This window comes from Convolutriloba macropyga, chromosome 3 (assembly GCF_964194025.1).
Source record: "Convolutriloba macropyga chromosome 3, txConMacr16.3, whole genome shotgun sequence".
Classification (NCBI taxonomy): domain Eukaryota; kingdom Metazoa; phylum Xenacoelomorpha; order Acoela; family Convolutidae; genus Convolutriloba; species Convolutriloba macropyga.
In genome coordinates, this window is record NC_134470.1 from 56,598,796 (window position 1) to 56,625,255 (window position 26,460).

Genomic DNA, 26,460 nt, shown 5'->3' on the forward strand with positions numbered 1-26,460 from the left:
TAATTTATCATTCGAATTCTAGCTTCTGTGTAGTTCAGTATCTTAGTGAAGTTAATAAGTTGTTAATTTTTATAGCTCTAGGAATAGGAAATTGATCAAGTAGCTCCTAGCGCCTTTTAATAGTTACTTTTTAAACTCTGGTTACTTTTAAGGGAAGTTGAAAAGGAATTAAATAAATTAAATAAGTTAGAACAATAAATAAAAATTAGAACTATAATGAATTGTAAGTCGCTTCTGTATATTATGGCATTGTGGAGTGTGAGCCCAGTCCATCCCAAAAGTCTGCCAGGTAACACAAACTTTTGGCTTTAAAAATTTTTTTGAAATTTTGGATCTATTCTGGGGGGTCATAAAAGATTTATGCTCACTAAATTGGGGGGGGGGGGGCAGAATAGATCCGAAATTAGTAGTTTCAGTTAGTTCCAAGGTTGAATTAGCTAGCCTTTAGCCATAGGAAAATGGGAAAGCAGTACTGAATCAAGGTAGTTTCCAGTGTTTTCAATGCCTCCGGTGTTTTTTAAAACGCCCGGTTAAAATGGTGTGATTAAAGTGGCACGTTACTATATTAAAACATCACATGCACCGTACTCGTAAAAGTTAATTACTCCGTAAGTTTTGGGTCAAAATAGATTAGATTCAACCGACATGTAGTGTATTGCGCAACTTCTTGTTTTAAACAAAACCTTATTAAGGAGATTTAGAAAGTATTCCTCACCCCCCCCCCCCCTCCGCCGCCGCAAGAATAAATAAAATTTTAACGAGTAAACTAGAGGCATGATCTCATCGGTAAGATAATATTCTTTTAAAATGCCTACTGCTCCCCTACACCCCAGATGCCTTAACTTGACCCTATAAACTTGAAATTTATCTCTATGATAATCAATTTCTATACAGAAAAAATCAAATCCTAAGCCAAAATTTTGACAAGGAGGAAGTGGAACAAACAAAGTGGCTGTAGCACGCTCCCTGTTTTCGGACAAGAATTCTCACGACCACGGTGACTCAATGGCATCAAATGACATATCACGACGAGGTTCAAAACAAAAAGGGAAACGACCTTCATCATCGCCAAAATCTACCTCGACCAAGAAAACTGCCTCTTCGAAAACGAATTCTTCTCCGTCACGGAGTCATACGCCGTCTCAGGGTCCGAAGAATACAAAATCTACGGCCAGTAACGAAAGGCCGTCCGGCCCAGTTGAAGGCTCATCAAGTAGAAACTCGTACCCCTCGAGTGGCAAACCGCCTAGCTCTCATCCTAAGGTAAGTTATGTCCAGGTACATAGATACACGTGGTGCATTCGGTATTGATAATCCATGATTCGGAAATTTTTTCTTTCCTCCAGTGGAAAATTGATTTGCATTATCAAGAATTTACACTAGATAGTGCGGACTATACACACTATGCCCAATAAACTTTTCGGACGGGCGGAAGATTGTGGGGTGGTGCTCAAAAGACTTAGTGAACAAGCTTCAATCTAACTTATCGTTTATGCGGTTGTAGTGGTTCAAACAGTTGAATAAAATTACACATTTATTTAAACATTCTAAAAGCGCTATTACAGATGGCATTACTTCACCTGGAAGCAAAAATTCAGTCTCTGCATTAGACTTAGAAATTACCCACCCTGTTAAAGCTATCCCCCTAAGGGGAATATTTGTTGGCGCCACAAGAACAATTTATCATCAATCACCTGAGTCACAAAAAAAATTAAAATTTTTGAAAGAGGCATTTAAAGTTTTCAAAATTGTTTTTCGGATTATTTTACCTACTTGTTTTTCACTTTTCGATGTAAATTTACTTTAAATTGGCAACTTTTGGTAACTCTTGGAATTTTAAACGTTTTAATGAAAACTTTTGCAGTAGCATTGAAATTGGCGCCAGTTTTAGAGAAAACTGAATGAAAAAATCATCGGAAAAATCGATCATCAGTCTCTGAATTTTTTTAAGGTAAAAAACTGATTAAATTGACTACAATTCTAAATTGAACACCGATTTAGCTGAAAAAAATCGAAAGCTATCAAAACCAAATCAAACAACAAGCAGTTTTGACTCATAAACACAAAATATTCATTTCCCTAATCCTAAAAGTACAGCCATGTTTTCAGAACGGTACTTGAAGTAGTTCTCTGGGGGCAGTTGCTTAGCGTATCTCGGATTTATAACGGCATCTAAGAACAATCGAGCAATGACTACGGTTTATATGAGGAAAACTTTCAAATATCTTCAGTTTTTTCTTAGCGCAAATTTCAATTGGCTCTATCTGAAGCAATAGTTTGTTCATTACACTTTGTTTGAACGATCGCCCAAAAAAAAATTTTGTTCGATTTGGTAAAAGAGAAAATCTTGAGCAACTTCGAAAAAAAAACAATATATTTGTTTTCTTTTGAGAGAACGGTCATCTTAAGTCTAAATAGAGACAGTTGGAAGAGACTGCACTGAGAATAGGATCATTATTCTATTTAAAATCGTGTCTGATTTCAAAAACGTTTGTATTTTTAGCCGCCAAGGAATGGCCAGAATAATACTGATCCCATCATAGTTTTTAAATGGTTCTTTACCCGGAGCGCATCGTCAGAGAGATTCAGTACTGGACCAGAAAATAAATCATAATGATTTTAAGAGGGGTTATTACAATGTTCAGGTCCGAGATTTCACTGTTTAGTATGATTTTAGTAAGACAAGATGAGTCATCAACTGATTTTTGTCTGAACATGAATTTTGTTAATTCGGTTTGCGGTCTGGGCATAAACAAATTCTGCCCGGGTTATTGGCATATTAAAATGCCGCCTGGTTTTGATATGCGCATAGCGTAAATAATTACCCGCGCTTTTGCGCTTCTATTTGCTCAGGAGCCAATTATCTCGCGTCTATCTCTCTCTCTCTCTCTCTCTCTCTCTCTTTCTCTCGCTCGCTATCTGTTTTGATCGTAATTAAAAATATATGCGTTTTCAATATATATGAATTTATATCAAGTTGCAGAACTTGTTCTGCGTAAGAATTCAATTAATAGGCTCTGAAACTATGATTATAAATATATGATTATAACTAGGATTTTGAGTTATAGTTTTTGAGTTTGTCGAATGCATCTAATTAATTTGAATTGCGGCCATTTGAATTGCGGCTCCTTGAATTGCGGCTACTTGAATTGCGGCTCCTTGAATTGCGGCTCCTCCGACCTCCGTCTCCGAACTCTAAACTCTTCTCCCGACATCAATATCCAGCAGGATGGCTGGTGTGAATAATGTTCATGTAGGTCAATCAACGTGAACGGAAGGTCGCAGAGATTGATAGACTTGTGTCGACATCCAGAGAATAACTTCCGACATGCACTTCATGATCGAACCCGGCTGTGGGGGGGGGGAGTGAACGCCTGAAATAATTAGATCGAACTAAATGAAATAATTACCATGATTGGGGGCCCTAGGTTATCTGACCACTAAGCTGGGGTTATCGCCATATTAAAAGTTTTAAGCATGATGTCAGTTATTCTAAATTTTCTATGCTATGTTCTTTGTATGTACAGTCCGATGATGAGAAAAATGTGAAACATTCTGTGCAGTGTTGACCAAGAATGTAAATGAGACTGTGAAGAAGAACAGCAGACTGGGATGTTTCTTAATTGACTCTGGGCAGACTGGCAAAAGTATTTATGCTGCTATCTGTCTGGTACAGTACTGGTTACAATTGAAAGTCGATGGTACAGCGCTGAAACTCACTGTGAGCAAGGTCCGGGTATTCATGTGAAGCAGTATAACTTTTGTTTTTAATGGCTATTTTGAGCCCTTAACCAATTTTTTTCTCCGAGTTCATCTGAAGTCACCTATAGGCCCAGTTTTTTTAATAGCAAATTTTTTAGTAGTAAATTTTTTTGAATTTGTTTTTTGTGACTTGTCTTAATGTGACATATAGTTTATATGATTTCTTTCTTTTTTGTGACTTTTACAGATTTAAAAATGAATTTGTATGTGTGACGTCATTTGTTACTCTCTTTGATGTCAGCTTTTGGGACAATTGTGCAGAAAATTGTCAGCTTTTCTCGCTCAAAATTGACAAGCACTCAGTTAAAAAATAATTTGACGTTTAAAATCGTTTTTCAATTGAGGAAAAATATATTGCTTATAAACTGTGCATCGAAAGTGCTCTAAGCTTGAGGTTCACAGGTGATTAACTTTTCATCTTAAACATCTAATTATAACGGGTGATAAGAGAGCTAATTTCGTTTAGAACTTGCTTTTTCGTGCAAATGTCACAAAAATTACACAACAAATCTAACCCATAGATTTCTTGAATCCTCTGTGTAAGACGTGTTCAATTTATCTGTCTTTACTCTTTGCTTTTTTAAATTCAATTTAAAATTCAAGACATCCGTCCGGCAATCTCCCTTTTTGTTCCGACCCCACTTGTGGGGGGAAGAAAAATATACTCAAATGACTCTTTTTTGTTCAGACAACATTTTTTCGATTGATATATTCATCGCAGAGAAATGTGAGTGGTATAATTAAAAATCTCGTTCAGTAAAGAATTAAAAACTAAAAAGTTTTTTTTACTAATTTTGTTTTTTTCGAGGAAATATCCAGGATTGAATTTTTGTCTAAACACAGGATATTTGGTATGCTCTGTTCAGTTTCAGTGTAATTTTTCTTTAAATTAGGACCTTTTTCATAAAGAATATTAAATTAAAATTACTTTTCATGTCACAAAATGAAACAATATTTAAATCCTAACAGACGAAAGGCGATAAAAACACTAGTTCTGGTCTCATAAGGAAGTTCACTATATAAAAAAATTCGAATTCTATTTGAGAGCTCTTTTTCCTTAGAAAATTTTTCATATTTCTTTGTTTTCTTAAGTCCCCTAGAGACGAGTCACATTTCCTATTAAGGTTCCGTAAATGCAAATTTGATTTACAGTCTAATGACGCCCAATGAACAAAAAATTAGTTTTCAAAAAATCGCTCTTGTCTTTTCTTTGGCTTCGAATCTGAGTTTTCGTAGTTTGGAAAAAAATTTTCACTTTTTTAGGTTTTTCTATATTTTTGGAATTCTGTGGGATAGTCTTGTTGACTAAAAGTGCAATAGGTTTTGCATTGAGCATTAAGAGAACCTATTTAGAGTTTTGAGGGGACAGCTGATTGCTGTTAAAACTTGAGAAATGATTTTTCGAGAAATTTTTTAACATTATTTGATCATAAACCTAATTTTGTGAATTGTTAGTCAGTCTCAGTAATGACATCGACCCGTTTTTTTCTACTGCAACAAAAATTAAAAAATTAAACTGGTTATCGTATTTATCTTCTAACTATTTGTTATATGACTTCAGTGCCACAAGATTTAAATTGTTTTAATAAAAATAATAAAAATTATTGATATTTTCGTATTGGTTCCTCTTGAAATCTTATCACATTATCCTGATATCGGTATTTCAAATGCGCATAAAGAAGAAGTTCAATTGATCATGGATAAAGTTTTCAGAGAAATGCTTATGCTTTAAATGGCTTCGACAATTTTTTCTCTCACTTTTCTACACAGTTTTTGGTTTTTATTTGTTGTTGTTTCCATAGTCATAGGACTTATCTTGATGTCCTATTGGTTACCTGTGAATAAAAACTTTCCTTATCCTCCAATCAAGGCATAACTGCGTATTCAATGACTTCCTTTGAAAGCTATTGAACCTCATGGCTGCTAAGACTTTAAAAATGATTTTTCGAGAACGCTTTTCTTAACATTAATCGACCTTAAAGTTGTTTTGGTGAATTGTAAGTCAACTTAGTAATGACTGAACCCCCCGCTTTTTTCAAGCCGAAAATTGGTGTTATGACTTCGATGCACGAGTATTAATAATATTATATTTGTTTTTGGTTATTTTTTCATGATTGTGGTTCCTTTTGGATTCTTAGCATATTTTTCATTGTTGATAATTGCATTGGCTTAGAGAAGAAGTTCAATGGATCATACATACACCATTCAGACAATAGCTTATGGTTTCATTGTCTTCGGCATTTTCTTCTCGCACTTTGTAACATAATTTTTTTTAATTTTGCCTGTATTTGTTTTTGTTTTCGTAGTTAATGACTTATTACACTGTCTTACTGATGTTATGAACAAAAAACATCCTTCCCAACACATTGAGTCATAACTTAGCGTAATTATAAGCTTCATTTTACAGCTACTGAAATTAATGGAGTTGATGCTATGGTTTTCTCAAAAATTTTTTGGTTTTAACGTATTTATTCATGTTTGTTGATTAATTGGAGTCAAAATGTTTAACAGCAGAATCCCAACGCTAAAATAATTGAAAGTAGAAAGTTTTTTTACTGAAAAGGTTATTTTTAATGTTTTCGTCACTTTTCTTGCTCATTTTTTTTGTTTTGCCTTTTTTTACCCGTTTCTTTTATTCTTTAGGTAGCCGTAATATTGCCGACCGGTCCATTAAGCTTGTTATTCAGGATAGAATGAATGATTTTATCCAAAAAATCAGTATATGGCGAATAGTTTTATAATTTATGATATTAGACATTTTTACGATTTCTAAGGATTTCTCAATTTTTTCAGTTTTTGTTGTTCTTTTTGCCAACTTGTATTTTAATCTCATCATTGAATGGTCCCATACAATTCCCTGTATTTTAAAAATTAAAATGATATTTGATAAAAAAGAAGTAACTAAGGTTTTGTTTGTGAGACACTATCGGTTTTCATAAAAAGTTATTTGAGTGGTGTATTTCGCGTAAACACAGCCGCTTAATAACAGATCCCAAATATTTTCAAATAATGCCCAATTTAACTTTTTTATTCATTCAGTAAAACTCTATCTGAACTATTATAAATAGAAACTGAAATTAAAATACATATTAAGATGATAGCTGATGAATTTAATGGCTTCAGTAATTTGTGTTTGCGCAATGTTTGTAATCTATTGTTCGTAATTTTTCTTAGTTTTTCTGCATATTTAGTCCGTTCCTATGGCTTAATCTAACCAAAGACAGGTCCGATTGGTTTCATTATGACTTTTAGTGAATTTATCAAATATAATTTCTTTAAAAGCTAATGATTTTTAAAACTTTTTAAAATGTATTCTTTAAAGATTTTGATTGGTTTTTGATATTCGCCTCCTTATTCCTTCTTTTCGTCGACTTGTTACCTGGTCTCATTAGAAAAAAAATCTTATCTGCTGTGTAGTTAGGAAAAAGTAAATTTGTGTAGTTAGGGTTTTGTCTGATTGTAATTTGAAAAATTAAAATTAGATATGCGTTTTTGCTGTGAAATTTTTTTTTCGCTTTCGTTGTTGTTTTTTCCCTTAATCATTTTAATGGCCGATCTCGTTGTAATGAGGTATGGCATTTTTTAATTCAAATATACGTTTGCTTGTGAAACGATTGCTTAAAGCTCAAACATCTCTTTTTGACTCTCTCTTTGTCAAACATGTTAGTCAAAAGACAGTTCTGTCAAAAATGTAGATGAGTGCAGGTCGGAACATCATGTGCGAACGCACATTAACGAGCCTCCTTGCGGAGATGTAGAATTACTATCGATTTTTGAACAAAACTAAAATTTTGTGAATTGAGCTGCAGCAGTCCGTGAAATATTCTCTCACTTTTTGTGCTTCATACATTTCAGTCCCAAAACTAAAAGGAAATTAATAAGACAATGCAACAAATCAAAGTAAACATTGTCATGAGATAAATTTTTAAATGGCATCATTTTTAAAGCAAAGAATAAAAATACAGATTCGAAAATCTGCATGAGTTTTTTGTTCTAATTTTAACTTTTATTCGTTTTACTTCGAGTTTTAATTCAAAATTCATTTTTTTCAATATTCAACATACGGAGGTTAAGTTCTCATTTCAGTTCAATTGACTGCAAGCTTGTAAGCGTCGATGGCTAACGATTAATTAAATTTTCGGAAGTTTTTATTGAACGGCGTTGTCGACATTTTAACAGGGGTGTGTTTCAGCTATTTTGCATAGTCTCATCTCGCTATTCGCTCAAAAACAAAAAATAACAGCCAATATCGTAAAACATTAATGTTCCGACCCCACTTGTGGAGGGGACTATATATACAACTGGTGTTTTTGTTCAGTTACTTTTGGCCGATTGATCTATCCATCGTAGAGAAATCTCAGTGGTATGGTTAGAAAGCTGCGACACTAAAAAGACTATTTGATTTTTTTTCCGAGGAGTTATCGAGGTTTAGTTTTTTGTGTGAGCACGTGACATTTGGCATGATTTTGTTTCCTTTTAGGGGAATTTTCGTTCAAATGAAGACTTTTTCTTTTGAAATATAATTGAAAAATTAAGCTTTGCGTTTCAAAGTCATACAATTTTGTGTTCCTAATAAAATAAAGGCAATAAAAAACCAGTTGTGGTCTCATAGGGAAGACCACTTTTTTAAAAAATTAAATATTAATTGACACGTGATTTTAAAAACCTTTCACCTTTTCGTTTTATTTCGAGTCACTTAGAAACTATTCGCGTTTCATATCAAGTTTCTGTTAAAAACAAACCTAATTTACAGTTAAATGATGCCCAATGAACAAATAATTTGTTTTGAAGGAATCGTTCTGCTTTTTTACTATGCGTTTTTGTAGGTTTTGAATGAATTTATCTTCTGTTTGAGATTTTAAAATTTGTTGCAATCCTATGACAGTCTCACTAACTAAATTCGAAAGAAAAGTTCCCTTATTAGCATCAATTGGACCTATCTAGTGCTTTGAGTGGACAGCCAATGGCTGTATAGACTTCAAAAACCATTTTTTTGAAAGTTCTTTCTAATATTTACGGATCTTGAACTTTTTTTTTGTTTTTGTCAGTTAGTCTCAAAAATGACAGGGCTATTTTTTTCTAGTGCAACCAAAATTTATTTTTGGCTACAGATTTTATTTTCTAACTTCTATGGTTATGATTTCAAAGCCACGAATAAGTTTTCATAATTTCTTTTGTTTTTTTTTCATTTTTATAGTTCATACTGCAATCTTATCATGCTATCCGATTATTGACAGTTTCCATGGGTTTAGAGAAGGAGATCAATTGATCAAAGACAAAAATTCAGAGAAAAGCTGATTGTTTTAGTGGCTTCGACACTTTCTTCTCGCAATTTTCTAATGAATTTTCTGTTCTTGCCTTTTATTGTTGTCGTTTTCATAGTAAAAACATTTGCTGTGATGATTTATTGATGACTTAGGAATAGCTTATATCATAGCTTTCCCATCGAGGCAGAATTTAGCGTATTTATTGAATTCCGTTCAAAGCTACTGAAGTTAATTGCTTTGAAACTTCGGGTAATCTAAAAAATTTCGTGGTTTTTAATATACTGGTTGTTTTCCTAAGTCAATTTGTTACATAAAGCAGTGTCATCATTGTTAAAGATTAGTTGAGCTTTTAAAAAAAATTAATGAACAATTGATTTTTTAATTGCTTCGATACTTTTCTCTCTCTCAATTACTCTCTCAATTACTCTCTCAGTTTTTCATTCTTTATGTAGTCATATAAATGTTTCCAAAAGATAAGAGTTCTTATAAGCTTTTAATTGAGGCTATAAATAACTTATTCAACGCAGTCAGTATATAGCTAAATGTCTTAAAGTTTCTGAGAGATGTTTTCAATTTTAAAAAAAAATTCATTTTTTGCTGTTCTATCTGTAAATTTTTAAGTTATTCTCATCATTGAGAGGTCTTATCCGTTTCCCTGTAATTCAAACTTTAACTATTATTCCGTAACTTTTGTCTTCTTTGTTAGACAGTTTGTCTCTTCATAAAAATTTTGTGAGTGGTCAACATTTGTGTTTCTTTTTGTCTTCTACTGGCAAAATTGCATAATAACATATCCCAATGATCTACAAATGAAGTCCAAGCGCCAAGCGAATAGTTTGCATTGAATGGGAATAGGAAAACAATGAAATATGAAAGCATAAAATTCAGATAATAGCTAATGATTTTAATTACTTAAAAATTTTGTGTTTTCGCAAATTATTTGTATTTTTTTTATTATTCTGTACCATTAGTCATTTTCTATGACTTAGTTTAACCAAAGTCAGGTCTTATTTCTTTCCTTATTACGTTTTAGTAATGTTATCTAGAATTTTTCTGCTATAATCTTCTGGTATTTAAGACGATTGAAGTTATTTGTTTTAAAAACTGATGATTTATTTTTAAGTTTTGCAGCATTATTTCTTCTTTTGTCGACTTGTCTGATCTGCTTTGTAATTTAAAAGAAGTATATTATAGTTAGTTTTTTGTCTGATTGTAATTTGACATTGTTACTAGGTGCTTTTAAATTTAGACATTGAATTTTTGCCGTAAAAATATTTTGTTTTTGGTTGTTTTGTTGTTTGGTTTGTTTTTCTCGTAGTCTTATTAATGGTAGATCTCGTGAGTGCTTTAATAAGGAAGGTCATTATGTAGTTCAATTAGTAGTTTACACTCGAACATCTTTTTTTGATTATCTCTTCATTTTGTTGACAATTAAGTCAAAAAGGTAGATGAGCGCGGGTCGGAACATCATGTGCAAAACGCTCATTAACGAGCCTCCTTGTTGGACCTCAATACGTACATTTTGACGATTGGTAGAATCACAAAAAATGGATTTGAAGAAAAAATGAACAGCGGAATGGGTTTGAAAATTTTTGGATTTCAATCCATTTGCAGCAGTTCTTCTTGAAGTGAGCAATATTTTAACCCAACTGCTTATTGACTGACTCAAAACACCAATTTTAAACAATATTTCTTTTTTGTTATGTGCAAATTCTAAACAAACACTGACGTAACTGTTCAAAGAACATAAGTTGTGTATTTTGGGAACATACGAGACGAAAAATGATCACATCTAGTGAACATTTGTACTCTAAAATATGAAATGACAATCACTCGCATTAGAGTAAAATAATTGCGCAAGCTCTTTGTTCATTCACTCATTTTCTGGCTTGTTTATATTTTTGAACACTTTTAATTGAGTTTCAATAAAATTCTACTTTTGATCCTCTCTGTGCTTTTGGAATTTGTTCACTATCAAGCGAAAATGTTAAAATCACTTTTTTAGAAACCCACAAGTGGAACCAACGCTAACAAAACTCCCAACCAGAAACAGCGACCTCAGAACCCCAAGGGAGTTCCCTCAAAACCCAATAAGAAGATTTACCCTACAACCCCATCGAGGCCTGTTCGGGGGAAATCAACTACAGCTGGTCAAAAGTGCGTGGTGAGAAACGGCAAAAAAGGTTAGACAATTATGTCGATTTTGCCGTGGAGAGACTGCGACAACTTGAGGTTTTATTGTTTTTGTTATTCTATTACGCCTATATCGTTGGATAGTTTTCGTTCTGAAGACAATCAACCTCAGTTGGCTGTTTGAGAGCAATTCATCCAAAGCTAGTTTGTTGATTCCACAAAAAGGTTTAAAAAACTATGAGAACAGGATCTAACCGTTTTGTTCAAGTGAAATTGATGAAAAACCAGAAGTAATATAAACAATTTAATTTTTTTTAAAGAGAGAATTCTCTGTTGGTAATGGCAATTGAAATATTTTAAAACAGTTCCCTCAAGTGCTGTTTTATTTGGCGCCGTTTTCAATTTAGCACAAGAAAATGGTTTTTTCCCCAATCTTTGCAAGGCAAGAGGTTCATCTATCTTGGAAGTTCCTCAAAAAATATGGTTCGTTTGCCTAAGTGTGCAAGAAAACTTATTATCAATTGGCAGTTTCCTTTATTAAGTTATTTTCCAAATTTGCCAATTTACTTATCGTGGACGCTGAAATATATAATTTATAGTGCGATAGAGCTTATTGGGAGAAAAAAGTTCTTTTCCATAATTTTGGGGGAGGAAATTTAATTTTGTTTTGCCAGACACTACCAGAAAATGTTTATAATAACGTTTGTAATAACACTACTAGAAAATGTTTATAACAAAATCTGACCACTTTTAGCAATTGTGGATATGCAAATTTTTGTCTATTGCATTGTTCAACAACCGTGTGGTCGGAGAAACTATTTGTAATATTATTGTAGTAAGAGAAAAACTAGCCTATTTTGCATTAAAAATGTGATTTAATTCGCGCAACAAATCTTGAAAGTTTTGTCAGAGAAATGCTTATCTTGCCTGACTAATTTTTTCATAAAATGTTTCTTCTTGCAACATATTTTACAAAGGGTTCATCTTGCAACGTCTCACACTTTCACTGATTCCGGCAGAATCTTGTGACGCAGATAATTTTTCCAGGGAGAAACAAAATTTTACCGAAGAAATTTTTTATGAACATTTTCTGGTAGTGTCATTCAAAACTAAAATTTATTCCCCGAAATCTTGAAAAAAGATAATTTCTCCCAATATGGTTTATTGCACTACAAATTTTTTTCTGTGTCTGAGTTAAATAAGGTGGAAAATTTAGAAAATAAAACTTACTCAAGGAAACTGTAAATTGATAATTATTTTACTTGCAAACTGGTAATTTTCACACTTATGCCCATTTTTGAGGAACTTCCAAGCTGAACATCTTGCATTGCAAAGATTGTGGGAAAAAAAAACAATTTTTTTGCGCTAAATGGAAAACGGCGCCAAATAGAACAATACTTAAAGCAACTCGATTTTATACGAAGTCAATTGCCATTAAAAACCTAAAATTCTTTTTTGTTCCGACCCACTTTAGTGGGGGAGGAACTATATACTCAAATGGGTTTTTTTTGGTTCAGTCAAATTTGGCCGATCGATATAATCATCGTAGAGAGTTTTGAGTGGTATCACTAAAATGCCCGTCCAGCGTAGAATATGGAATTAAAAAGATTTTTTCATTTTTTGTTTTTAAAGGGAGTTATCGAGGTTTAAAGTTTTGTGAATATGTGACGTAATTCAGCTGTTTTTATTCCATTTTCGGTAATTTTGACAAAATTTTCGTCAATTTTGCAAAATTCTATTCAAATATTTTTTACTGTAGTGTTTTTCCCTAAAGATAGAGAAGGGTTGCTGAATTCTTCGATCCGAATTTTTTGGCTAGAATTTTTGCTAAATTTGTCAAAATTCGACTTTTTTTTTCGTTTTTCCGTGAACAAATTTGCTTTTTTAGCACAATCACTTCAAGTTTGCTGGGAGTAGATACCTTAAAACTGCTGCCGTGTTCTTTATAAGCTAACAAACGAACTAGTTCTGTACCCGCTGGCTTTGAGAGTCTTCTGGAATTATTATTTCGCCAGTTTTTTGCAAATTAAAACTCGATAATTACACAAAATGCAATTTTATTTTTGACAACCTGAAAAATGTTGTTGAAAAAATGATCTGTTTCGCAACCCTTTGAACAAATGAGTGTTTTGTTAGGTTGCGCATTAACATCTGGGCTGATCTTTATCTCGTCATGGATCCTAACAAGAAAAGTTTTTCTAGAATTTAATGGGGCGCGACTTTTTTTCAAAATATTTCCGATATGAAGAGGTTTTTATGTAAACCTTTTTTACAAGAAATTCAGATCAGGGCTCAATGAATTAAAGATACTATTTTAAAAAAAAACAAGGAGCAACGAGATTATATTACGGTTTCAGAATAAGCTCCTGGTTTTAGTGGTTTTGACCAATTGTTTTCGTAAAAAAATTTTTAATTTTTTTCTTGAATTATGCTTTCATTTGTTATATTTTTGTAGTCCAACAGCTTAGCGTCCCCATTCAAAGATCCAATTATCTTTTAGGAGTTATAAATGAACCTAGACAAATCATTCAGTTGTTATCTAATGTCTGTTTTAAGTTTGAATTTAATTGTTTTAAGAAAATATAGGTTAATTTTTGAACATTGCCACTATTTTTTATCGTAATTCACTTTTCTTCGGTTGCAGACTCAGTAAAAAAAAAAGCAGAAACCGATTTCTTGTTGGTCATAAATTAATGTTGGTAATGGTTTTATGTTCAATTATGGGTCTCTTTTTATATAACGCGTTTTCAAGTTTTTTTCAATTCTGAGTATAAAGGCATATTTTTTGATGCTTTGTTGCCTTGCCAAATTACCTTAAGATTGGCAAACGCACAACGTTGGGAACAAAGCGTATATGGAAATGGTAATTGTTTTAGTTATATAGTTTACGCTTTTTGGGCTGAGACACAGTTATCTCGCAAAATTTCAATGGCTTTTTTGTTTTTGCCAATATTTGTCTTTTTTTGTTGTTGTATGCCACATACCTGATAACGATAGGTCTTAATTGCTTCCCCAGGACGTATAATTCGACCTATTTAAAGATTCTAGTTTATAGCTGTTTGTTTTAATGACATTAAAAATGAATTAAGAAAAACATTTGTTTGAACTGTTTAATTTTCGCTTTATTTTTTGTAACCATGTAACTCAATCTCACTAAAAAAACCGCAATTATTTTTGTTGATTCATACATATTTTTGCACTTGGTTATACGTTGTGACATATGACTCCGACCATTGATTTCACAAAAAGTTTTCGAGATTTCTAAACTGTTAAATTTTTGGCGTTCTTTTTGTTTTCATCTTCTTGTTGTCATTTTATAAGGAAAGCTCATTGAAGTTAACATGAAAAAAAAGTGACAACTTACGGTTCTTGCAGGTATGATCTTATAAATAAAGTGCCTCAAATAGTGTGATCTCGTGGAATTGTTTGAAGTTTTGGCTTTTTTATTTATTTGTTATTTTGTAGGGTCGTGACTTAGTCTCATTATTTACAGGCTAATTTGGCATCCAGAGTATCACAATCCTATTCAACGCTGTCTGTTGAAATTTTAAATCTGTTATAGTTTTTGAAAATATTTGTTTTCAAAAATATATTTGGGTTTATGAGCTTCATTTTTTTAAAACGTTTTTCGGTTGATTTGTAGCTCAGTCTCTGTAAACACGTTTCCAGTGAACAGTATTTTGAAATCCATGAAGGTTTTAGCTTTAAACGCTTGTTTCTCGTCTTTGTTACTACTGCTACTACGGGATTTCATAAAATATTTGAGATTTTTTTATATTTGTATATTTCATAGGATTTTTGGTTCCTTTCTATTTTATAACATTAATCATAGTTTCCATTGGCTTTGTAATTTCGCGCAATTAAACATTGGATAATGACATGTCTTATATGCTTCCTATCGAGGTATAAACGAACATTTTAGTAATTTCAGTTGATATCTAATAACCTTAATAATGGTAAAATAATTGTTTTCAAAAATGGAAACGTATTTTTGAACTTCGCACCTCGTTGCTCTTTTTGATTGACTAATTAAACAGTCACATTGAGGACAGGTCTCCTATCTTTTCTAATGAAGTATATTTCAAATTGTTTTGTGTGAGTTTTATCTGATGCGAGTTTGATTTTGTCATGATTTTATTTTTTATAGCCACCGATTTTTGGTCGTAAATAGTGTTTGTTGTTTGATATTTATTATTGTCCTTTCTAGTTGTCCTATTAACAACAATGTTCATCGGCCCTCTAGGGTGGCATTATTGTATTCCATTGGTTGTTAATTTAATGATATGTATGTTGTTGAAGGTTTTCTAACTCTTCATCATTTGGTAGCCAATTAACTCAAGAATGTGGATGAGCGGGGTCGGAACCTTATGTGCGTACGCACATTACCGAGCCGCCTTGTTTGCTATGATTTTAAATTGTTTATATTACTTTAATTTTGAACAACTACAATAGAACGAAACGGTTATATCCGGTTCTCAATGTATTTTTTGTGGAATAAAGAAAAAAGCGACAAACTAACGTTGGACAAATTCCTCTTATACAACTAACTGATATTGATTGTCTTCAGTACAAAACTATCCAACGAAACAGGCGTAATATACTAGTAACAGAACAGAAATAATTTTTAATTGATGTAAATTTTAAACAAGAGCAATTACTAGAAAGCTCTAAAATCTGTCAATAGATGAGAAGTTGAAAAAGTGGGAAGCATTACACAATTTACATAGATTGAGAATCAACATAGACTTCTTTGACTAACAACAAATATACCGAATGAACTGTTTCCTTTTGGTTATGTTTTAGTATGTCCTAAACCAACTACTGCCAAATCTGATGACAATCGTAAGGTTACGAGCAAAAACAACAAGCTGGTGTCTACTCCATCTCCAAATGGTATGTTCCGTATGGTATTTTCCAAATGGTAAAAAGAACGCTCGAATACTCTCAGCATAGGTACGTGACTCTTATAAAGTAACTGAGAACTTCTTACATTAGACTGTTCACGCAGCTGGCTGCGTTACACCCAGAATGCTTAATCGGTTTCTGTGCAACCAATTAACAAAAAACAATCGCTTTGACTGCTTTCACTATTTTTGAGAGTGTTTGAACACGCTTAACCTATCAGTGCTCTGACTTCCGGATATTCTTCAAAAAATTTTGCCTGCTCAAGTCCCTTGTCGAGGGGCTGGCCTATTGTTAAAGTTAAGAAAATGGCAAGTCTGTGAGTAGCACAGAATGTACCAACTTTACCAAAATTAACAACTAATTTCTGTTAGAGAAACAGTTGGAAGTATCCGAATGCAAACTATGAGCATTGGAGAAAGTTACTTTAGTCTTTGAACCAAAAAATATGACTTCGTTTTCCGTCTGACAAAAACGAAAACACTCTAACATATCCTAGAAAGATAAGTGTTGTGCAATTTGAAAGACACAGGCACAGACAAAACTTACAAACACATTCACACACATACCACACATAACACACATAACATAACATAAACATTCATAGCACACTGATAAAAATCTCATCACATTTTTTTTATTTTCTCTTTCGCAACTGATCTTTAATCAAGGTTTGTCACCGTTCGTTTAGGTCTTTTATGTTTTTTCTCTAAATAACTCGGAGATTATTTTTTGAGGCAGTTCTACCAGTAATAGTAATTTTGACACAAAACTTCGAAAACAGTCTCTCTAAGTTTTTCCGAAAATTGTTCCTTTTTCGACGTTTCTTGAAAATAAGGAAACAAATAGTTTATTAATTGCACCGAAGTGTTACCAGTGAGATTTAAAGAGTTTAAAAATGTAACTTTGGTGTCAGATACAATTTAAGCCGCAATTTGTAACAAATAAGAAGTATTTTTTCAATTGCTTTTTTATGATTTCTGAATGTATTACATGTTTCCAACATTTAAAGGAACTAACTCCCTCAGACTAACTTTCTTTTCTCTCTCTTACACAAATACCACATAGATAAATTATACACGCATTCGCATACATTCACCCACACAACGGCACGCACGTACATGCTCTCAAACACACCACACAAAAGCCCGAATGGGTTATCAACCAATGTTTGCGCCGTTCATTTATGTGTTGTTGTTTTATCTAGGAAACTAAGTGTGGACTTCTAGAGGCAATTGTACTGGTAATTGCAAAAATGGCACTAAAATTTGATTTTTTTTTCTTAATTTATCCAATATCTTGTCATTATTGAGATTTCATGAGCATAATGGCCCAATTCGATTTCTCAATTCTTGCAAATGGATTTGCATCTAGACTTAATAAACGCAAATTTTGGTTGTGAACAAATTTATACCAACAATTTGCAGCAAAAAACCGGAAATTTTTCCAATTTACGATTTCTGAATGTCTTTGCACTCTGCCTCTACTTTTGAACATAAAAGAAAACGTTAAAGGCAGTTGTTAGAGGTCGTCATAAATTGGTTGTCAGTAAATTCCATTTCTGGGCCCTTCAGAGGTTTTTAAAGGAGTACTTTTAGAAATTTTATTTGAACTTAAAATCAAAAAAAATTCATTTTTCAAAAATTCTTGGTTGTTTTAAATGAAGAGTTTCACACATAAAAGAATTATTTTTCTGTTTTACAGAAATGCCCCAAGATTCAATAGTTTCAGTTCGAAGAGCAGATTTAAAAAACAGAGAAGAGTATTTTTTTTCTAAATTTTTCTGAAATTGGTTGATTTGATGTTTACGTTATTTTGAAAAAACTAAAATAGTTAATTCTGATGAAATAAACAATCTGTTTGCAAAATCAACTCTAAAAGTTTTTATTATAGACATTTTGTTTTCAGTTTTACGTCTTCAAAGTTGATTTTTGCCATTTTGAGAGCTCTAAATTGCCTGAAGCCTTCGATGTTTCTAAAAATCTATCAGATACGGAGAAACATTGGTTCCTACAATAGTTTTTAATCAGCAGAAAACAGAGAGACGGATAAAAAAAATTGAGAAACAAAATAAAGTATGTCATTTGATTTTCTTCTAAATTTTTGGCCAAATAATTTAAAAAATAGTTTTTTTTTCGGGTTCAAAACTGTAAAGAATTAATCGTGATGTTCAAAAATACATATAACCTAACTATAATCGAAAATTTACAACAATATTCTCGTTTGTTTTTTATCTGAAATTTTGACGCGATCTTAAATTTTAACGTGATCAAAAATTACTCTCGACCTAAAACTTTTCTTATGACGACCAAAGACTTTTCACAGTTAAAAAGTTCGACCTAAAGCGTTTCAGGGATCTCTTATACCAAACAATTGTTGCAATTTTTCAGGTTCAGAGACTCTTCTCTCGTTGTTTTTTACCAACGCATGCGTTGAAATGAAGCGCCTAATGGGCCAAAAATGAAAACAAATGGAGGCTCTATCTACTGTTTAAAACCACAAAAATAACAGTTTGATTTGTCGTAAGAAATTAGTTTACAGTGTACAGCCTATGAAAACATTGCTGCTAAAACTTTAAGACAGCTGTCAATATACTGATAGAGAAGATTCGAACAAAGCAAAATATGGCAGAAACATAAATTTCGTATGCAAAAAAAAATTAGGGTCGTAATCTTTGTCAGAATTTCGAACAAACTCATGAAGGCGCCCGAACTTTGAACTCCCAGAAATTCCGATCGGAGGTGGTTCCAGTCTGTTTGGAGTTTTCATAGGAAAATGTGGTCTGAATTGGTTCTTTTCATGTATGATTTCATACGCAATGCCAACATGGGATATGTTCTTCTAGGTCGGACTACGAGACGTCCAGTAAATGAACCACACAGCAGTAAGTCACCAAATGATCAAGAACACAAAAAAGTGACAGAGGAAGCAAACAGTGATAATGGAGAGGGTGCTGAAAGTGGGGAACAAGAGGAAGAAAATGGAGGGTTGAATGGTTTGCTCGACCAGGCCAAAGAAAAGGGAGGAGAATTGGTTAAAGAACAGGGGGAGAATATGATCAATGATCTGTTAAACGGTCCAGGAGAGGAAAATTCAGACATCGAGGAAGAGTATCCATCAGATGAAATCCCTGAAGATGAGTACCTTGATGATTGGAAAGAAGACTACGAGACCTCCGACGTCAAATTCGAGGAATACGGCAACCAGGGTGAGGAGTATCCATTGCTATATTATTACATAGATGAAGAAGCACATAGCCAGACAAAAGGTGACATAGATAACAAACATGCAGTGGACCAAAACAACTATGAAGATTATCCAGCAAACGATAATACTGAATACGAGCACGTGGCAGACCATAACTCTGAAAAACAGAACGGCGAAACAATAGACACGAAACCAGGAAAAAAGTTTCTCAAAGACAAATGTCCATGCCGAAAAGATAAGAAGAAAATTGGAGACAAATTAGAGAACTTTTTCAAAGAAAAAGAGAGAGGTCTAGTTTCTCAGAATAGAAACGGTAATGAAGGGCTCCAAAAATTAGTAAATGTGTAATTATAATAGGTCATCTATTTAGCAAAATCTGTTTGACCGACTTCGATCGCAATAGTTAATGTAAAACTCTACGTGGGGCTAAAACAACAACATCACTTTCATTTGTTTTCAATTGCACGGTCTTAGCCACTTTGGTTCCGAAGTTTTTTTTACAGTAAGATCTGGTAACCAGCTTGCTAATTTTCCTCGTGTAAGATCTGATAAAGCAAAATTTTGATAAGCAAGATCAAATAAAACAAAGTTTAATCATTTGTTATCTGAATATAGTCTGCTCAATTTTATTTAAAAGGTGTATCACTTTACAGGTATTTTCTAAGAGAACTATGTAAGATCTTACCCGATGAAAACTCACATATTAATTTGGAAGTCATCATCTGCCTTCTGATTTTATCGACCCAAATAAGAATACTCTATTGCAACCCTCCAAAAAATATATCTGTAAACAAAATTTAGGTGCTAACAGCAAAGAAGACAATGCTGACCACCATGATGCCTCGAACAATGGTGTTCCTCAAAGCTCAACCGGTGACACTGTCGTCACAACTTTGGATCCAATACACAATTTGGACTACAATGACTACTACGACCTGCTGCTTGATTACTCTTACAATGAAGTTGTTAATGATATCGTTTACTTCGACGATGATGACAGTGATCATTGGTAAAGATACCCGAAAAGGTCAGCTCATCTGTAATCACTTTTGCGTCCAATTTTATTGATTGTACTGGCGTGTGAATGACGCAATCCGGGTCGAGGGTTCGCTGGTGGAAAACATAAGAAGTGCGGGTCAATTGCGATAAGAGAAAACAATCAGAAAAACTTTAAATAAATACTGATACTAAGCGTCTTCAGACTGAATGCATAATACAAAAAACTCGCGGAAATCAGTAACAGGCAATGAAAATGTAAACACTGAGAAATTTTGCAATCGCAAAAAATCACAAAAAATAACAAGAAAGCAACTTAAAGTCAAACAGGGAGGATCAGTAATGTACGTTGGCACATGAAGTTCCGACCCCGCTCATGAACATTTTGGCATAAATGTCTACCAAATGAGGAACAGATAGAAAACCGCCAAAAAATCAAGTGTTTTTCAAAAAAAAATTGTTTATGAACAAAAAAATCGCCTCTAGTTCAAATAAATCAGTGAAGTGAAAACTGACGCAATAGATTGATGATAACAGCCATTAATAAAAACGCTAGTTAAGACGAACAACAACTTCAAACAACAATAACAACAAACATTAATTGCATCCAAAACTTTATGTCCATTTAAAAAAAATTAACAAGGTCAAAATAGCGTCAGATAAAATTGAAACTGAACAAAATAACTTGTAATTCACTTAAAAAATAGGACCACACCATAATGAGGCTCGGTATCAAATAGGCCAAAAAAAACAAAAATAGCAAATTTCAAAAATTTGCTTATATCTTTAAAAACAATTAATTTCAAGTAAGGAAAACCATTAGATTGCAAATGATTACTTCCAACATGTTGATGATCATATACAACTCTATAAAAGGGCTTTAATACTTGTCATTATTCAATTTTTTATGTGGTTACAAACAGAACAACAAATAGAGACAACACACAAAAATTCCAATAAAATTTGCGAGAAAATGCTGTTGAAGCCTTGAAGCCAAATTTTTCCCCACAAAATATGTTCAATTGAACTTTACTTGAACGCCAATGATGAGATGTGCAACCAGTCATGAATGAGAATAGTTAAAAAAGAGCCAAAAAAAAAGAGAAAAAGGGGCGAAATTAGGTAAAACTCTTGTTCTTTTCGAAAAGTCATGGAAGCCATTAGCTACAAAATGAATTAATTAACTAAGTTCGTTTATTCGTCGAAAGGAAGCGTTTGAGACATGGATTGTTTTCAGAACAAGTATTACGTCTAAAAAAAGAACGTCAAATATAGACAAAAATTAAAAATTAGTTTCCTTTTTTTTGCAAAAAAACCGTGTCGCAGCCAGTAAATTGACAAGGAATTCTTCGATGGATTTTCTACACGTGCGCCATCTATCGACAACAATAATGTCATATGTGAGCTGTAAATAACGAGACTAGGCAACAAATAGACAAAAAAAGAACAAGAATGCGAAGTAAAAGAATTTTTCAACTTTTGAAAACAATTGTTTTCAAGGTCATGAAAGCCATCAGCTATGTACTCAAATCATAATATCAACCCATTTATTCCTCCATGAAAAATTAGTCAGATCGGTCATCATCAAGGAAATTTCATATGACTAAAAAACCAACAGTTAAAGACAAATATTATAAATTGAAAAAAATTCTTCGAGTATGGTTTGTCCAAGCCAAGCCGTTAAAATCACAATCTATCCCTTTAAAAAATTTTATATGTTAAATTGTGCCTTGTCCTGCACGCCACTAATGCATTATGTGAACTGTCATTAGCATGATAATGTGACGAAACGAGAAAAGAAAAACATGAAAACGTGAAAAATGGGCCAATGTATAAAAATCAGAAAAATTTTCTGAAATCTAGTAGTATTAAAGCCAGAAAACCATAACTTAAAGCGTAAACAATCCAATCAAAACAATTAAATTTTACTTTAGTAAAAAAAAAGAATAAGCATTGTTTCATTGCTGACACTAGGCTACAAGTTGACCAAAAGAAGAGAAAAACTGTGGCAAATTTCAATGAGCCATTGTTTATTTCAAAATCAAACATTTTTAAAAGTCAAAATGACCTTAATCATTGAAGTAAAGTAACTAGAAATATTTATTTGGAACTGCTTAGGAAGGCGATTAGACCTATCAACAGTGAGTTTTGATTTGAATTTTAATTAATATACGAAAGGATCGATTATTTTTTAAAAAAGACCGACTGATTACATCAGATTTATTTTTGGATTGTAACAGTCCAAGATTAGTCCAAGACTAGCCCTGCTGTTGCTGTTTGTTCATTACAAACACTCAATTGTTTCGAAGGGTATAGACCTAGATAATTTATTAGTTCAAAGATCAAAATTCCATACTCCACTCTGGACGGGCAATTTAATGATACCACTCACAATTCTCTACGATTAATGTATCGATCGGTCAAAATTGACTGAACAAAAAAAACCCATTTGAGTATATAATTCCCCCCCTCATTAAACATTTAGCCCCACAAAAACAAACGAATAAAATTATAAAAAGTCAAATAATTCCTCATATAATTGAAAAGTACATAAAAGCGAAAAACTTTCTTTAGTCAAGTTAAAAACTTGCAGGACCAGCATCCAAATCTTTGCCAAGAATTTAGAATTGTAAGTCTAAAACGTCGCAAATAGGTCCGGAAACATTCAGAATCATCAAAAACTCCCTAATTAGTTCATTAAACTAGACAAGCAATAGAAGGTCTTCTTCTGATATGTGGTTGATGAATCGCAAGCAAGAGAGCGTTGCTTAATTGGACTGCTTTCATAAGGATATCCTTCTTTCTCGTAGGCGTGAGCCTCAAGAATCATTAACACAATGCCACTTACAAAACAAAACGAAGGTTCTGGTACAAGTCTAATTGAGGTCAGCAATAAGGGAGTTTCGACTATTTTGTCTAGATTCGTTCTGGTCCTGGTTCCGGGTGTTATATCGTGCCTGAACATTTGGTTCAAAAAAGAGGTAACCATCAAACAGTTTTCGTCCAGCTGGACCCAGGGAGATCATGGGCAACCTGGTTATAGCACTCTTTTCTTTATCGAGATAGATTCGGCTGAAAATTCGGGGCACAGTTTGTTTATGTGACCTCTTTGACCCCACGTGGTGCTAGTTTATCTTGGGGACAGCTGTGGTGCTATTACTAAACACCCGGGGGAATTAAACTCCAAAACGTGGCACATTGCAAAAACTGTGTTATCCAAGTCTTTTTTAAGACTTGCAATACGTGTAAGACTTGGATTATGACTTGCCCAGGACTGATATTTACGTGGATTCTTGTTTGTTATTGCTTGTGCTTTATTACCGAAAACAGTGGCTAAAAATGTTTTCATTTCGAGCGTCTACCGTTACGAAATTTTGCTAGTACTCGTTTTTAAGCAGACTCCACTTTTTCTATGTTAATGCATTGCATGTGTGAACCGTAATTTCGCATTTCGTGGACAAAAGGCGGTGCCCTTTACGGAAAATCCGGTCAGCGTTTTTCACTTAAAAACTGGAAGTTGGAAAATATGTTTGACGGAAGCGCAAACTGCCAAACTTGGGGTTGTTAGATTTCACTCATTTAGGGCCGCAGTTCGCACTTTTACGGACTGCAAACCAAAAATTCGTTTAAAAGAAGCAGCATTCATTTATAGGTGAATAGGCCCAAAATACACCCAATATACTACCAGATTTCACAAAGTAGCACCAAAAATTAACCAAACAAGGGAGGCACAATCCACAAAGCATGAAAGCTTATAATAATAATTGCACCGTAATCCCTATTTTTAGATTTTGAAGTTGATGAAACTGTTTTAGTCATATCTGCCCCCCGTTTAGAAACCCATCTAAACATAAACTGTAATTAAGAATAAATAGCCATTATTGTGTGATAATTCTGCAACTAACATCTGAAATCACAAGTTTATATGACGACTATTAAAAATAAGGAAAATTCTTCATTTAATCCTTAATCTCAATCGCTATTCTAAACACAATAGCTTTCAGAATTTTTAGTTCAGTCTTTTGATGTGTTCTAATTTCCACCAAAACAATTTTTTTCTTTAAAGTAGCAAGTGAAACCTTCGAATTTTAGTATTCAGTCAACCCTTTTGTCGAAGATGCCTCATGGAACTAAAGTAACTTTCAGAATTATGTTGTTTTATCAGTTGAATTTATGCAGTTAAATTTTATTTCAGTATTAAATTTCTTTATTTCATTCTTACAATTATATCTCCCAATTTTTTTCCTATTATGTTTTCGTTTTTGCTGTATGTTGTCTAAAGAAATGTATTTCGTTTAGAGGGTAAAATTTCGATTTAAGAACGTGTTGAATCTGTAGTTTTTATCGAGGAGTTCACAAGTTTACCAAGATTGATAACGTAAAAAGTGGAAAACACTTCCCCAGTTGGTATAAAAATGTATGCTAGAATGCAAAATCTAGTACGAATTTCACTTTCTGTGGCAAATTTTTGCTATAAATTTTTGCGACGCTTATAAATTTTGACTTTAAATCGCTTCCGTTCAAAATGGATTGAGAACATGTGAATTGCCTTTGCAGCCGAACGTAACAAGTTTTCACATTTCTTTGATCATATTTTTTTCAAATTTCTTAATTGTTTTGTGGAAATCACTCTAGCAATATTTTCCGCAAATCACTATCTGCACTGAACGGAAGGGGGCACCTGTAAGCGCCAGCGACGTTCTTTGGAAGTTGATTTTTTCGATACCGGTAGACGCTCGTAATTTTGAAATGTCATCAATATGCTAATTGTTGTGTCCAGAACGTCTCGAGAAAGGTTGGTAAATTACAAAACGTGGGTCTCACTCTTTTTCTCACAAGTAATAGTCTAACTTTTTTTAATTACGCCATTTTACTAATTAAAATCTTCAATTCATTTCTTTGTCAACTAATTTCCAGCATTTTATCTTCTCACTTTTTCTGTCTTAACCATTTTGGCGCTCTTGATTTCACGTATGCAAAGTCTCTCAGCCATCTAATTAGATGTAACCTAGAGAAAAATGACATTTCAAATAATGCGGCAGCATTAACTAAAGTTTCTAATCATGTTATTTAGAGGAAACAGAGGTTATACAATTAGAATTTTGACAGGTTTTTTGTTTTAGTTCTGCAAATTCAATTGAACTATACGACGGAAAAGAGTTAAGGATACTCAAATTTTACAATCGAGTATTCTGCTGGAAAGGTTTCACATCTGACACAGTGAATGTCATGAAAAAAAGACAGCAATGTCAGAAGATCAGTGAAATACAGTTTCTTACTAAACAATATAAAAATATAGTTTAGGCAGATTTCATGTTTACTATTGACCTTATTTCCAATTTTAAAAGTTTGTTGAAGATTTTAAGAATTATAGTAAGTATATGCAGTTACTATACAGTGATAGAAATGATGAATGGAGACTAAATTAATGAGCCATTAACCATGACTGTCTTGTTTTCCGGAATCTCATTGATTCTATGTTTCGTAATTCAACGAATATCGATCCAATGTTGTTTCATAAGTTCTTAAGTCTATATGCAGTACTGAAAACTCAATGTTAAAGCTATTAAAATGAATAAATATCTGAAACCAATAACTGGATGTATTTGGAAAGAAGTCTTGCGATCCCACCACACCGCCAGAAAAACGGTGTGATTCTTGAACCCTTTACCGTATCAATCACGTCCCATGCCAAAAACCCGTTTAACAATAAATTGGAAGAAATATCACTTCCTCTGAATGAAATTTGTCCTTCCTGGTATAATTACAAGTATTATTCACAAGGCTGATCGCAAGAAAACTTTCTGAGAATCGACTGAACTTAGAAATGATTTCAACCATGATTTCCCCAACCAAGCATACCTTAAATTTATGAAATGAAGATATTAATTTAAAGGTTGGTCTGATTACAAGTATTACTTTCAACCATGTAAAATCTTGATAACCTTTGAACCGTAATCTTGATTAAATTGCCAACCAAACTCAGCTACGTCATACAGCAACAGTACCAACAAAAAACATAATATAGTATTGTTGTACTCTTTGTGACAAATATACGTATTTTCAATTCAATTATCTCAACTTTGTCAATGCAAAATACTTCCAGTTAATTTGGAGAACTTCCTCAGCATCATTATCAGAAGAGTTATCTTGAGACAAAAAGTGAGGTAGAAAAACTCTCGGATCTGCAGCT

General features: G+C 33.1%; 1 protein-coding gene across 5 annotated transcripts; it reads left to right on the forward strand.

Moving 5' to 3' along the window:
* Nucleotides 1–25,938, forward strand: LOC142336302 (uncharacterized). Of its 5 annotated transcripts, XM_075385022.1 has the most exons (8): nt 1–289; nt 929–1,263; nt 11,035–11,212; nt 15,966–16,055; nt 18,910–19,584; nt 20,073–20,298; nt 25,048–25,062; nt 25,391–25,936. In XM_075385022.1, exons 1-6 carry the CDS (start codon nt 217–219, stop codon nt 20,282–20,284), a joined length of 1,563 nt encoding a protein of 520 aa, XP_075241137.1. In that variant the 5' UTR covers nt 1–216; the 3' UTR covers nt 20,285–20,298; nt 25,048–25,062; nt 25,391–25,936. The 5 variants fall into 5 exon arrangements, with proteins under 5 accessions (XP_075241137.1, XP_075241141.1, XP_075241138.1 ...); XM_075385026.1 differs by lacking the exon at nt 25,048–25,062 and having other exon boundaries at nt 18,910–19,272; nt 25,391–25,938; XM_075385023.1 differs by lacking the exon at nt 25,048–25,062 and having other exon boundaries at nt 932–1,263.
* Nucleotides 25,939–26,460: the final 522 nt, after the last annotated feature.